At 44.6% G+C, this 12032-nt stretch overlaps 2 protein-coding genes across 5 annotated transcripts in view; one reads left to right on the top strand and one right to left on the bottom strand.

The window, feature by feature from the left end:
• The window catches only part of frmd4ba (FERM domain containing 4Ba), a 48004-nt gene extending 37301 nt beyond the window's left edge, over nucleotides 1-10703 (top strand). For 2 of the 4 annotated variants that reach the window (XM_055024908.1, XM_055024882.1), the window contains exons 12-24: nucleotides 1985-2061; nucleotides 2439-2577; nucleotides 2755-2896; nucleotides 2981-3114; nucleotides 3187-3303; nucleotides 4053-4275; nucleotides 4364-4420; nucleotides 4823-4958; nucleotides 5595-5750; nucleotides 6336-7105; nucleotides 7324-7456; nucleotides 7723-7959; nucleotides 9667-9757. In XM_055024908.1, the coding sequence (XP_054880883.1) occupies nucleotides 1985-2061; nucleotides 2439-2577; nucleotides 2755-2896; nucleotides 2981-3114; nucleotides 3187-3303; nucleotides 4053-4275; nucleotides 4364-4420; nucleotides 4823-4958; nucleotides 5595-5750; nucleotides 6336-7105; nucleotides 7324-7456; nucleotides 7723-7959; nucleotide 9667 (2322 nt within the window). In that variant the 3' untranslated portion in view covers nucleotides 9668-9757. Of the gene's footprint in view, nucleotides 1-1984; nucleotides 2062-2438; nucleotides 2578-2754; nucleotides 2897-2980; nucleotides 3115-3186; nucleotides 3304-4052; nucleotides 4276-4363; nucleotides 4421-4822; nucleotides 4959-5594; nucleotides 5751-6335; nucleotides 7106-7323; nucleotides 7457-7722; nucleotides 7960-8308; nucleotides 8443-9666 lie in introns of all 4 variants that reach the window. The other 2 variants (XM_055024891.1, XM_055024899.1) reach the window with 2 other exon arrangements.
• si:dkey-245f22.3 (uncharacterized protein LOC492819 homolog) overlaps nucleotides 1-12032 on the bottom strand; it is a 351352-nt gene that overhangs the window by 291799 nt on the left and 47521 nt on the right. The window lies entirely within an intron of this gene.

Raw genomic sequence — 12032 nt, 5'->3', positions numbered from 1 at the left:
AGTTTAAAATGTTATTTTAACTCTTTTCTTAACTGTTCCACAATCAATAAATACCAGTAAATTTGAAGATATGATTAAGTGCCCTTCTTGAAATGGCTTCTTGAAGATGCACACATATTTCAAACCCAAGCGTTCTTCAAGAACAACATTTATGTTTGTGTTGAGGTGAATACAGTCACATTAGTCGCCTAAAACTTCAGTTTTTATCATCATATCTGTCGTTTTCACAGTAGCACCACAAAATATCACAATAACAATCTAAGTCCATATTGCCCAGCATTACTTTAAAGTATTTAAAACCCAGGTGACCAGAAGCAGAGATGAGTTTAAATGCCTCCAAACAAGGAAGTGTCCCGTTCTAGTAAATACCTGCACACAACCTGCTCATCAGGACTGCCTGAGAACCAGGAAGAGGAGGAGGAAATCTGCGCTCCAGCCTACTGGAAAGCCAGAGGCAGCAATAAGGTGTTGGTGATGTCACAGTGAGAGGGGGCTGAAGTGCAGGAGGGAGGAGGAAGAAGGAGGGGGGGCGTGGTTACCTCAGCTGAAACTTGCAACACCTATCTGGATCCCTGAGAACAGACAAGAGAGAGTATTGTTCGAGGAAGCTCTAGCCCTGTGGGAAAGTCACAGTCAGAGGATTCAATATAAAACCAAAGAGAATTCCAGCAGGATCTGACACAAAACTCCTCCGTGGTAAGACTTTAAAAGTTGTCAGATTTTTCTTTTTAAATCCTATCGTGGTGGCTTTAGAGAGCTCTGATACGTATGGTGTTTATCTCTGTAGTGCTGAGATAAGTTTGGAGTTGCTGGTGGTTTAAATATAGCCTTTGAGTGATTTCTCTCCAAAGAAGTCTTGGAAGTGTAGCCCTCCTTGCTTGGTATGAAGTCAGTTTTAGGATTTTGGGCTTACAAGATCTTTTCCTGCCAAGTGTTTCCTGATCTGCTTCAGCAAGCACAGCTGGTTCTGTGGGACAAAGAGAGGAGAGCGAAATAAAACAAGAAGCTGGCTCCCTGCCTGGCTGGGATCGGCTCCCTGGAGCAGGAGATGTTCACCTGGCCAGCCCACCCGGGACTCTGACCCTCCTTAGTTACAGACTGTTTCTTTTATTTCAGTCATTTTTCACCTTCAGGTCAAAAATTCACAAAACACAAAATCCTGAAAAAGCAAAATGGAGACAAAAAGACAGAATTGATAAAGAAATAAGTATTGCTTAAATAACTCAAAGTGTAGACTAAGTCTGTCACCATAAGCAATTAAGGAGTTATGATGGATTAAAAGGAGGTCAGTAATTTTCCATCTAGTGATTAATATTTTTTCATGGTCAGTTTTGCTTGCGGAGGCAAACCCGTCTTATGTATGACTTCAGTCGCAAGAGGGTTTTTTTTTCTGTTTTATTTATTGTTTTTGGTCGTTATATTTTCAAATTTAAAATTTCTCCTCGTCAAAGTTCTTTGCAAAATGAAAGTTTATCAGTTTTTGAGAAGGCGAACTCGTGCTATTTCAACACATTAAACGGTCTCAAAACAACGACATTATCGTTAATCACAATAACTTCTGGGACAATTTATGGAATTTTCCGTCGTGACATTCTCCGAGGAGTTTCAGTTGAGTCTGTGGACAAAACTCATAAAATACAAAAACGGTCACAATCAAACCTTATTGGTTTGACACAGCTTTTCACTCTCATAGAAATTGTGTGGATGGAAGTTTGCACTGACAGCTGTCTGTCTGCTCCACTCTTGCAAAACAGTTCAAGTTGCTTTAGTATTTGCTTTTTCCTCTGGTGTTTGTCTGAGAACTTCTCTCTCATGTGACAGGACTTGCAGCTCTGCAGAGTATATTTGTTTATCATCCTCATGTGCATCAGATGACTTTGAATGTTTACATTTTGCAAGCCCACTTTTCAGTCAGCTAGTGCTCCGCCGTATGTAATGCCGCTCTCTCTCTCTCTCTCTCTCTTTCTCTTCTGTTTCTTCGCAGTTGTTTCAGTGGAAGCAGTTGGAGAATTTGTACTTCCGGGAGAAGAAATTCGCAGTGGAAGTGAACGACCCACACAGGTCAGCAGTCGGACAGCTTGGCTCGTTCATTTCTGATCCGAAGTGGCTCGTCCTTTGTGTTCCGTGCTCCAGTTTTAGTCGCTGCCCTCGTTTCAGATCTCCCGTCACTGTGAAGGGCGTCTGCAGCCAGCGGCCCGTTTATAACCCACTCTTGATAGCTAATATGTTTTACTAAGTTTTTTGGGGGGTTTTGCTGCTTTTCAAAAGTGATTTTATTATTCTCACGTTGCTTCGATCAGGTTTCAGTTAGAGGTTCTGAGCTAATGAATTGGCTCTTGCTACTTGTAGTAAAATGTATTATTTCCTCTGTTGGCTCTAAATTTAGTCAGAAAACATTTTTTGAACTGTGGGATAAACATTTCTTTCTTCCTGTGCAGAAGAGCAGTGACCAAACGGACTTTTGGACAAGCCGGCCTGGTTATCCACTCCTGGTATGCCAGCCACTCTCTGATCAAAACCATCTGGGCGATGGCCATCAGTCAGCACCAGTTCTACCTGGACATGAAGCAAACCAAAGTGAGTCTCTGTGGTTCCCAGCTTGAGCTCTGTCTACTTGCGTTGTTTTGGGTTAAAGACATGAAGTGAGGTTTTATGGTTAAAATGACGGATAAGCTTTGAGTGTAGATGTTCATGAAGAAGACACTGAATGACCTAATATGGCTCGATCCATCCCTCTGTCTCTTCTCCTCCCAGTCCAACATGACCACAACCAGAAGCTCGAGCGACATCGCCGTGCACCTCACCGAGCTCAGCATCCCGCGGATGAGCAAACTCTCCATTGTGGAGAGCAACGACCCGCTCATCATGGCCAGCAACGGCAGCCTCATCTCCACCGGTGCGCACGGCTCATCGGCTTCACGGCAGGTTTTACGATTCCACGGCGACGCGTTGTAGTAAACCGATCATGCGCTTCCTCCAGGTTCCGCGGATTCTGAAGTCAGCGAGGAGCAGAAGAAGGAGAAGATTGCCGAGTTAAAAAAGAAAGAAAAGGACCTTCAAGATACATTGGCACAGAAGCTTGAAGAACTAAGAAAGATCTGCTTGAGGGAGGCTGTGAGTATCTCAGGGTTTTGGTTTGGATTCAAATCAGGAGGATCCAGACTGACTTCCGGTTTTGATTTGCAGGAGATCACAGGGAAGCTGCCTAAAGAGTATCCCTTGGCAGCAGGAGAGAAAGCCCCTCCGGTGCGTCGGCGCGTCGGGACGACTTTCAAGCTGGACGACCTGAACCTTTACGACAAGGTTTGTAACTTTGTCGCTCTGCTGTTTGTTACAAAGCTCGTCGGTTTTGGTTAACTCTCAGTGATTGTGACACATTAGCTGCGTCTCTACTGCAAATGTGCGCCACATTTAGTCGATAATCTGCCAATGTCAAAAAAACACAATTTCAGCATCGCTGTGTTTCCGTTAATTAAGAAACGCAAATAAAATCACAAGTGAAAATGTTTGTTCACACAATAAAACATGCCGCACCATGATCCTCCAGCTTCTTTCTGTCTTCTTCTTCTTCTTCTCCTTCATGGTTTGCATCAGTGGCAACATCTGGCTGCTGATCATGTGACTCGATTGATGTGAAAATTGCAAAAAATTTGCAAAACAAAAATCGCCACGTTTTTATTGCAATTTTGCGAAATAAACAGAAACCAAGCACTAAACTTTTTATTGAAAATTTAGTTGTTGTTTTTTCTTTTTAAATTTGCCATGTTTTCTTTAAGCAAGTTTATTTTTGAAAAGTCAAATTGTGCACTTATATGGCCGATGCTGCGTGTGTTTGTTATGGTGACGAGGTGTTGGAACTGGGATTAAGAGGATGTTTTGTGCCTTAAACAAACATAATCCTTTGAGGAAAGCACTTCAAGTTCAGGTCTGAACTGGTCTCCTCTTCCAGATCAGCAAATAACATGAAACCAAATCAAAACGTAAATATTTTAGGATGACACAATAACTCTTTGAGAAGGTCTCCATGTTAACATTGTATGTTTGTCCTGCAGGACCCTCATCTCAGAAACCTGGAGAGCAAGCGCGCCCTGCAGCAGAAGATCGTGGAAGCGGCCGAGAGGCTGCTCAAAGAGGACGGCCTGGACAAAACGGTGAAGAGGAAAAGACGAAACAACCACCTGGACTCCAAGAAGAAGCTGGAGGACATCGAGAGAGAGATTCATAACTACAAGGCAGGAGCCGCGCCTGGTCCGAGAGGCTCGTTAATCTCAGCAGGTAGAGGATCTGGCTGTTCACTGAAGCAGGTTCAACACTGCCTGTTTTTGATCATTTGATGAAAATTCTTGTGTTTGTTTTTTCTCAGAAGACACACAGTGTTCAGAGCTCAGCTCTCTTTCTGGCAGCCTCACTCTGGATGACGGTGAGTGTGACGCAGCTCCGGGCATCTGTCGCATCGTTCATCACATTTATCGCTTTTCTTTATCGTCGTCACGACAAGTACTAAATGATTTTGCTGAAAAAAATCCCATCCGTTGTTATTGCCTTTTGTTTGTTTGTTCAGTGAGAGCATCAATAAATCTGAAATCATGAATAAATGCAGTTAGCATGCACAGTTTAGCGATACATATCACAATTTTTTTTATGTGACTGGTGTTCTGGTTTTTGTGTTTGTGGATTGGTGTACAGTTAGGTAAAAATGAAGTAGCAGCTAGTTCCTATTTTATCGTGATGAAACTTTGCGTACATAACGCCCAACCCTGCGCATCCATTTCCTCCTTTCCTTCACCTAAATGCTGATCAGTCTTTTCTTTTCGTCCCCTAGACGATGAACTGGGTTCTCAGAGGGAGCGGTCTCGATCGGTCCAGTACTCCCCAAGGCTGCACCACGCCGTGACTCTGGACATCTTCCACAACAAAGACAGACGAGCCTCCACCAACGAACAGCTCTCAGCAGGAAGGTAAACGTCAACATCTCACCACACCTGAAATGTCCTTTGCCAGGCTCCGTACTATTTAAAAAAATACAAGTCTTAAACTTCACTTGCTTTGATGAACTATGTTTACGACTCAAACGTGTTGCAAACATCATGTCGGCAACAGAATTGGTCAAAACAGAGAGCTTGTCAGACAGACGATTGGGGAAAACACACCCGATAAGCGCTGCGCGTGTGTGTGCATGTTTACCGCCGCAGCTTTGATAAACCAGAGCAGAGAGCTCGTTGAGACCTGCAGAGCATATCAAGAGCTAAATTCCTGCCAGTCTCCTCCTCCTGCTTCTCCAACTGCCTGCCCCTTATCAGCCAAAACGCACCGGCTTAAAAATAGATGGAAAAGAACACATTGTGCATGAAGACAACAGTTCCAGAGAGAGAGAGAGAAAGGAAGAAAAAAGTGGAGCTGTTGGCAAAACATGCCAGCTAGAAAAAAAGAAAGGAATTATCGCTTCACTCTTAAATGGGACTCACTCATGTGTGAAGAATGACTTTAGTACTCTGTCAAACAGAAAAGTTACCTGTAATCAGTAAAAAAAAAAAAAAAGAAAAGGACTTTGTCCCAATGAGTTGAATGCCCTAAAAACAAACTTCTTATCTCAGTTCCAGGTTAAATTATGACCCAGTCCAGGAATCGCTCCACTACAGTCAAACTGATGCGTTCTCAAGCAGGCGGCCCTTCAGACAGCCGTGTGACGCCCGCAGCATGCCACCTACACCCCTCCTCACCCGCAACGCCTACAGCAGCACACAGCTCAGGTACGGCCCGGGAGTCACTGATGGGAAAAGGAGGCGGCTTTGTTGATGATTCACAGAGTGCAGCGATAAAATGTTTTCACTGTTTCCATCCTTTTTTTTATTGTTGTTTCTTTTTAGATTAGAATTTTACAAATTGCTGGAAAATGGTCAAATCCACATTGAGGATGTTCTCAGATATTTGTTTTTGTTGTCCGTGTGCAATCAACGACTGAATGATTGGTCAAAGTATTTTTATGGATTTTCTTAATGTTGGGTGATACGTGACGTTTGCACGATTAACAATAGTGCAAACGTCGTTGGCTTTTGCCAACGACAAACTTTTCTGACAAAAAAATTGGAATTGGCAGGTTAAAAATTGGCGATCAGTTGCACACCTGTATTTCACCTTAACATCATCTTACTTTTTGTTTTCCCAGTAAATTTATGACGTATATATGTGTTTAAATTTAGAGAAATGGTTAACAAATAAATCAAGAAATCAAAAAGGAATAATGTTCTTTAAAAATTCATCTCCTGTACATGATTTGATGTTTTCTTTCATACTGTTTCTCTGGAATATTAAATCGGTTTTGATTGGCTTTGCAGATCGGCGGACGCTGCTCAGCATTTCCACCAGAGAAGTGGGAGTTTTGAGTCTCTGTCTCAGCTCATGATGGAGACCAAACCGCCCATACCGAATATCACCGTCTCCGCCGCTCGCCGCTGCAACAGCACCGAGGTCATTGACGACGGCTCGTCGCACACCAGCCAATCCAGCGTGGAGTACTGCGCGCCCGGCAACCACACGCAACGGCGGCGGCCGCGCGGTCGCCACAGAAAGGACCTGTACCCCAACACCGGCAGCATGCCCAACCTCGCGCAGCCGGACACCCGCTGCTACGCCTACCAGCCCCAAGGGCAACCCAACGCCACGGCGTATTACATCACCGGCTACCCCAACCACCTGGAGCCGGAGCCTTACACCGCCAGAGTTTACATGTACGAGGACGAGAGGGAGGGTCACTACAACGTCAACCCCTCCTACCACCACTACCACCAAGCGCAGCAGGGTCACTACGGCCACGACCTCCACCCGCAGTACGGCTCGGACGTTATGGACGGCGTTCCGCACAACGTCTACGCCACGATACGGCCGCCCAGGAACCGGCCGGCGCCGCGCGGCACCGAGCCGGTCAGCAGGAGCATCCAGAAGGCGATGGTGGTGGAGCACCTGAAGGGCTGGTACCACCGCAACGCGCCGCAGAAACAGGGAACGTATCACTGCGACTACGACAGAGGCTCACAGCACAGCCTGAGCTACCAGACCATGCCGGCGCCTTATCCTCACAACCACAGGAACATGTACTACTCCTCAGGTTGGTGTGCCGCGCCGCATACAAGAGAGTTATGGCCACCGAACAAAAAGGAGAATTCAGATTTTAATCTCAAAATTTAGACTTTTTTTCCTCAGAAGATAAAAGTCAGAATTATTATAATTATTTTCAGTTGCCCACATCCCCTCCCACAGCACTGCGTTGTCTCTCTGCTTCACGTTTTTCCTGCTCACTCGTTAATCTGTTCCAATTCTCTCCAGTGTCGTCAGCCTCCTCCTCCGGCGGAAACTGGCACATGAGTAATCGTGGAATGTCAGATTACGACGTGCCCATGCATGAGTCGTTCTCCTCCTCATACAGCACAGCTCCCTACGGCCACCCGACCCACAGCAGGTAAGGAGAGAAAAAAAAAACCACAAAAAAAACTTAGCTTCAGCTTTCTTGCTTATCCAATAAGCCACTCCCTGATCCTCCTGATCCTGGTTAATTTGCTAACGAATTTGAAAAGCGCTGTTGTATTTCTCCCACAAAGCAACGATATGTAAATATTCTCCTCTGATTCTCCTGTAACTGATGACTGTCGTCCCTGAAGCGCGCGGCTGTTTGCTCTGGGACGGAGCGTTTCAGTGGGATTACAGGATTACCATGCTCTCTCATAGATCTGCCACCTCCCAGCTTTTTAGAGGCTCTTGGTTCAGTCCTGACGGCCAGAGGCGTTTTTTCCCCCCTAGTCCTTCCTCCTCCTCCTCCAGCCCCCCTTCCAACCCCTCCTTCCCCTCTTCTCCGTACTCCCCCGGCTGTCGGGTGAGACAGGTGGTCCCTGGCCCCGCGCAGCAGCAGCAGCTCTCCAGGGGCCACAGGCTCAGTAAGGTGCCTTTTGCAGAAAGTAGCTCCTAGTAAGTAATCTGGCCTGAGTCTCCTCTGTTGCTGTGTCCCTACGGTTTTTATTTCATTTCATTTTTGCCTGTTGATATTCTTGAGCAAACTTTGCATTTTTCAGATGTTTACTCCATGTTTGTCATGCATAATAAGGGTCCTGCATGGCTTATTAAAAATATGCCCGTCATGCCAGATGGCATATTTTCATCCGGATGTCGCCAATCCTTTTTTTTTTTCCTGTTTGTCTTGCTCTCCTGCATCAGGACAGCAAGATCCTGATGTAGGATCTTGCTGTCCTGCACACACAAACGCTCCCTGCCAACTTTCTGTCATTCAACCGTGACCTTTGCCCTCCTTCCCCCACAGCCCCCTCCCTCTCACGCACAGATGCCTCCCAGACACTAGGATGGCGGGCCCTGCGGGGCCTTTAGGGAGGTTTGCCCCGGCCACTGACCGGGACAATTCACCCAATAATTTTCGGTCTCAGCAGATGAGAAAGGGTGAGAAAGAAAAAGAGTCACGGTGGCGGTGATGTGTGGTTTCAGTCGTGCAGCAGGGACTAAAGCTCCAAATCACTCCCAAAAAACACTTCTTGTGATTGGTTCAGCCGGGTGTTTCGTGGTGGTGGGAGAGCACCTGCGTGGCAGAGGGTGACCTCTGAACCTTGTGGCGTTTAAATCTGTGCATGTTTGTACTGTCAGTCTGCATCTTTTAACGTAAACGTGTTGTGACATTTGACTTATTTAAGGCAGACTTTAGGATTAACAAACCCAGAATGCAGGATGCACTGATCGGAGACATTTGTGACCAATTTCAATTTGAACGACTCTGACTGGCTGATACCAATCCCAGTAAATGTTGGGGTTTTTTTTGTGGATAAATTCAAGTTTGTATTCACTGTTTTATATAAACACAATTCCACAGTGATGTCCTCCAGCTTAATCTATGAAACTCCACTAAAAGGGACTGCAGCAGATTCTCCCTTCACAAGAAAAAATAGCTCGCCACGTATCTTTTGTACATCTAAAATTGGCATTATGAAATTATGCAATAGTCCGATGCTTAAGTATGCTGCAGCATTTCTGCAAGTAATCACTAACAATTTATTTTAAGAGGTGCACCGATTGCAGCTTTCTAGCCGATCGTTGATCTTTTAAAGCCTGTCCTGCTGATTACGATTCCTATTCATTTTTTTTGTCTGAAACGTGACCTGGTGGCTGTCCACTTTATGACAGCCGCTGACATAAAGTGGCTGATTTTCAGACATTTGCAGACGACGTAGAAAAGATCAGCTTCTTATGCAAGTATTGGACGATCAACGAAAACTAAGACATTGGTGCACCTCTATTTAATAATCAGAAAAGTTGCATCATAGAAATAGTCTTCATATGGATATAACATTCTTGTGTTACTTGACGTTGCAGCTTTTGTTCTTCTTTGACTTTACTCTCAGTCGCCTCCCTGATACTGAAAATAGCTGAGTGTTCTTCCACAACTTCCTCGCTGGAGTGTCATTTAATAATTTTTTTTCACTAACACCTGTTAGCGTTTAGGCATGGTGTCTCCTCTAATCAGCCAATCAGGGTAAAAAAAAAAAAAAAATCAACTGATTCCAGGCATCGGCTGATTTTTCTGTGCATCTCTATCCATAAATATGTAGCCTGGGTTGAGTTCGATTTGTGATCTCACCTAATGTTTTTTGTGTGTGTGTGTGTTTCTTCCAGATCCACCGTGGATGTGAGCCACATGGACTCCCAAGTGAACAACCAAACACACGGCATGGAACCAGAGGAGCAGATTTTCTGGCACGAAGGCTCCAAACCAGGAACAATAGTCTAGTTCTGCAGGATTCCTTCGTGCTGACGAGCTGTCATTGTGCCTTCGACTGCACTTACTAGTTTTGTTTTTGTTTAGCTTTTTTTTGTGTGTGTCTAAAATGGACTTGAAGAATGAAGGATTAATGGAACTAGACAAATGAAGTGCTGTGTTTCAGTTTTCTGCTGAAGGCGCCGACTGCAGCCTCAGCGGAGCGTCTTGTACGTCGGGGCGTTTGCGGCCGTCGTCGCCTGTGCACTGAAACCGAACCCGCTGCAGGCCGAACGCTTCAGCCAGAGGGCGAATTCAGACTGAACTTTAACAGTGTTTGCCTTCAGAGATGCCACCTTCACACCAACTCACACCGTCTCTGCTAAAAAAAAAAAAAAAAAAAAAACCTGAGCGAAGACGAACCACTTCGACAACTGACCTGTTTTTGTTTCGTTTCGTTATTGAACACTGGAACCATGAAGGAGGAGCCAAACATCAACATGAAGGATTGAACTCATTAAAATGAGTTATAAAAATATATATATATTTTTTACACACCCAATGATTCAAACAACCAAGCCGCTCCCTTTGCAGTCTTTCAATCGATCACCGAGATACGCGAGCCAAATCCTTATTCGTAGCACCATGTGAGTATTACAGGTCACCAGTTTGAGATTACTGCCACTTCCTGCTTTGTGTTTGTTTTTACTTGGTTTATTTGATCCATGCTGGAAATCATGGGCCGGTGCTCGTCCGTTCTCTCCAGAGAACGAACTTGTATGTAAGTGTTATTGTAAATACACTGGTTCTCTCCTTTTTTTTTTTTTTAATGCATTTTTTTATATATTTGGGGGGGAAAGCACATGTAATATATAGTGAACAATAATTGTTAAGCTGGTTCTTAGTTATTTGTATAATTCTGCATTTGTTTGTAATAAAAGAAACAAGTATTTGAGCCAGTGTTTTGGTTACTTTGGGAGGACTTTTAGTTCCAGGAGGTAATCTGGATGATACTCCAAGACTTCAAGCTGAGGCGTTTTTTCAAAGACAATCTCCAATTTTGGTTATTAATAGTAATATTTGTACAAAAGCACCTAATGTGTCATTTTTTTCACATTACAAACTCCAACCTCAAAATTCACTGCATTTTCTTGGGAGTTTTACAGAAAGCCAAATGGCACATAATCATAAAACCGAAGGGAAACAATTTAAGTCTTTTCACATCTTAATCATAAAAGCGTGGCTCAGTTTCACCTGTCTCTATATTTATGACCGCGTCTCTCACCACTATTCTTTGCACAATGGATCATTTTCAAGTCTTGACCGTCCGGCCCGTTCCAACAAACCCAGGCTGTGTTTAGGCCGCTGTCCTCCAACGTCTGCAGCCTTTTTACACGTTTTTCACAGGTTTTTTAACCAGACGAGGAAGAAACTCCTCCACGCAGAATGACACCACCGTCACCATGTTTCACCAAGGTGATGGTGTGTTCAGGGTGACGCGCAGCGTCGGTTTTTGTACTCATTTACACGTCCTGTAAATTTTAAACGGGACTTCCTGTCCCATCTGAAGCGTCCTATGATATTGGCTCTAAAAACTGGACTCCAAATTTTTGGCAAGACTTCCTGTTTGTGCGGTGAGCTTTGAATATGTCCGTCTTTCACATGAAGCCATCGATTTCAACGTGGCTAAATCTGGAAAAAGTGCAAAGCAATGCAAGTACGACTGTACGGGTTGATTCAGAAACGCCCTGAGGTCTGCTGCTGCTCAGCTGTTTAGTCACTGCTGCTTTAGTTGTCGGGCTGGTTTTTGTCCGTCCTGAAGCTGTAAACCAACCAAACCCGTATTTAAAACCCGTCACACCCTCTTCGGTCTGTAACCTCTCCTGTCATCTCTGCCAATGACAAACTGTGGCGTTTACAGCTCCAAAGCTCCCTGTAAGAGGAGCCTGCTGCTCTACACATGTCCATGAACACTGTGCTGCAACAAGCCCTCTCCTGCTTTCCCTCCTTGTTTTCTTCCTTCCTCACATTTTCCTGCCACCTCGCACATTAACTGGCTCCCAGTGCCTCTCGGTAACGTGCTCGTAACTCAGAGGAGGTCTCGCGCCCCCACTTCCGGGACAAGAGGGACGTCTTCTGCAAAATATATTACACTCTTTAATATCTTCCTCCTGCTTCCTTGTCTTTTAAATAAACACCATGACTATCACACTGCTGGGAGACTTTTCTTTAGCATTGTAATGACTGTGAAATATAAACGTAATCTTTTAAGTGTTCACATTTG

This window comes from Poeciliopsis prolifica, unplaced genomic scaffold (assembly GCF_027474105.1).
Source record: "Poeciliopsis prolifica strain line A6 unplaced genomic scaffold, Auburn_PproV2 SCAFFOLD003, whole genome shotgun sequence".
NCBI classification, from domain to species: Eukaryota; Metazoa; Chordata; class Actinopteri; order Cyprinodontiformes; family Poeciliidae; genus Poeciliopsis; species Poeciliopsis prolifica.
This window is presented reverse-complemented; position numbering and strand designations above follow the sequence as displayed.